Source organism: Teleopsis dalmanni, chromosome 2, assembly GCF_002237135.1.
Source record: "Teleopsis dalmanni isolate 2A chromosome 2, ASM223713v2, whole genome shotgun sequence".
Classification (NCBI taxonomy): domain Eukaryota; kingdom Metazoa; phylum Arthropoda; class Insecta; order Diptera; family Diopsidae; genus Teleopsis; species Teleopsis dalmanni.
The window spans coordinates 142,405,560-142,408,124 of NC_051847.1; the positions used below are offsets into that span (position 1 = coordinate 142,405,560).

General features: G+C 28.9%; 1 protein-coding gene across 1 annotated transcript; it reads left to right on the forward strand.

The window, feature by feature from the left end:
• The first annotated feature begins 789 nt into the window (after positions 1–789).
• On the forward strand, positions 790–1,965 carry LOC119677360. The gene is made up of 3 exons (XM_038088668.1): positions 790–1,086; positions 1,156–1,512; positions 1,585–1,965. Exons 1-3 carry the CDS (start codon positions 949–951, stop codon positions 1,963–1,965), a joined length of 876 nt encoding a protein of 291 aa, XP_037944596.1. The 5' UTR covers positions 790–948.
• Positions 1,966–2,565: the final 600 nt, after the last annotated feature.

A 2,565-nucleotide genomic window follows, 5' to 3' on the forward strand; every position in this document is an offset into this window, starting at 1 on the left:
TATATAACTACAATAAAATAATTTTGTAGCACGTTCACACTGTCTCATTTAGGCGGCTTTGCCCATTATAACCACTAATGAGAATGATTTACCATACAAAAACTTTTCGTAAAAATAAGCTAATTATCAATAAACTAGCTAATTTAAGGCAGGAATGCAACCCTTAAAAATAAATTTCCCATAAGGGAAAAAGAAAATGGTGTATTTTTCATATATTTCATAAGTAAAATGTAACAAATGCACTGAGGAAGTAAATATTTAAGAACATTTTTGCTTTTATGAGTTGAATATGTAATTGATAAATAAAATGTATATACATGATTTAATATATCAGTTACATAGTTATATATTTCATTTTTTTATGAGATATATATTTAAGTGAAGTTTATTAAAGCTCTACTATCTGCATAATTGAGCTCATTATAATGTGAATGTTTCCTCATTAATATAAATGAGCAAGTGCTAAAAAGAAACAGTATGAATGTACTATTATATTTTATATACGTCAATAGAAGTGTATTAATGTTTAATACTAATATACTTTGTACTAGATATCAAATAATATGATGTTATAAATTTTAATAACAATTCTTTCACGTCAAAGTGCATCAAACTATTCGTATTTAAATATTTATATTTTAAATATGAGTATATCATTGATATGTGCTTTATTTAAGATTATAAAAAAATTTATGAATATACCATGTAATTTATATATTTATGGATATGTATCATATATTTATTTATGCCAAATTTTTTAATATATTTTTCAGTTACAACTATACAGTCTAATGCAACACTGCGTTTTTAAAAACTATTGTGAATGGTCACTTAAAAAAGAACGCCAGATTGTTCAGAACAAAAGCAGCCACCTTGTTTCGTCAATCGTGTAAAATTTATTGAAAACAAATATTTGGAATTACAAATTGTGCACAACATATTGTAAAAATGAAATCAAACTTGACAGAGAAATGGATAGTCTGTCGAGTCTGTTTAAAACAACCAAAAGAGACGATGAACACTATTTTTGACACCAACGACAACAATGATTTAACACAAATGATACTTGAATGTGGCGGTGTACCAGTAAGTTTTTTGAATATTCAATTAGATATTTACAAACATATATTATATTTTCGTGCACAAATAATATAGATAAAAAAGTTTGATCATTATCCGGATAAGATATGTGGCAGATGTCTACGTTATTTACGTGTAGCATATAAATTCCGTGTAATGTGCCAACGTTCCCACAAACATTTAAGTCGTTTCATCGCGCCAGTTGTTGTGGAGCGGATACCAATCGACACAAATGATTTAATAGCTGAAGAGTCAGACGCAATGGAATTGAAAATGGAACCAGATGCTATAATCAATATAAAAGAAGAACAAAATGAACTTATAGATGAAGAAGATATTATGGATATGTATGAACCGCTTGAAATTGATAATGTCGAAGAGTTCGATGAAATAGACAATGTTGATGAATTTATTGATTGTGAAGAAATCAATGTGAGTGTTCATTGTTATTTACTTAAAAGATTTTTTTTTTTAAATACATTTTTTTTTTATTTTAATGTATAGATTGTTGAAGCTGTCATCACAGAAGAAACAGAGTACTTAGATGATATTGTAAAAGCAGAAACAGAAGGCGAGGGACAAATAGAATATGCGGGTAACACATCAGATGCAGATTATGTACCAAATGAAAAAGTTAAACCAGAAAAACGCGGTAGGAAACCAATCAATAGAAATGACGAAAATTCATTGAAGGCAAGCACCAGTCGAGGTGTACAAAAAACAAAGACCACTAAATCACCAAAAAGAGAACCAAAACGTAAATACAAATCAAAAGAATGTATACAATACATATGTGATATATGCGGTAATATATATCCTTCACAAGGACGACTTACAGAGCATATCAAATTGCATAAAGGAATAAAACCTCATGATTGCGAGTAAGTATACTAATATACATTGAGATATCGATTGTACTGTAAAGATGCCAGCGTTGTAGAAATCGCATAGAAAGCCATATTAGCAGATTGAATATATTTCAATGACTGTTGCAGCTGTGAAAAAATATTGCTTCATATCTGCTTTGTTCATTTTATGAGTAACGTAGATTAACACTGGTACGGTGTTACTTACTAGACAATTTTTTTCAATTCTATTATTTGAATTGTATAAGATTTTGACATAATTTGATTTAATTATTTGAATCCTAATTATTCAATTATGGGAGCTGTTGTCCCATTGAATAGCCTAATTGCTATTATACATTGTACATATATTTTGGTTACATTAAAACTTTGAAATAGTTTCAAGCCCTCAGAGGTTTATATCCAACGCAGATGATAACTACATTCAGTAAATGGATATGTAAATGGATTGATCGAACTTTGTGCAATTGTGAATGTTGTTGCGGTTCCTGTTTTGCGGTCATCATCTTTGCGGGGCGATTGACGACAACAGAATGGAGTGAAAGATCTTAGTGGTTTCTATATTCATTAACCTTACTCAATACTAAAACTAAAATGTAACCTATAATATTTTATTTTT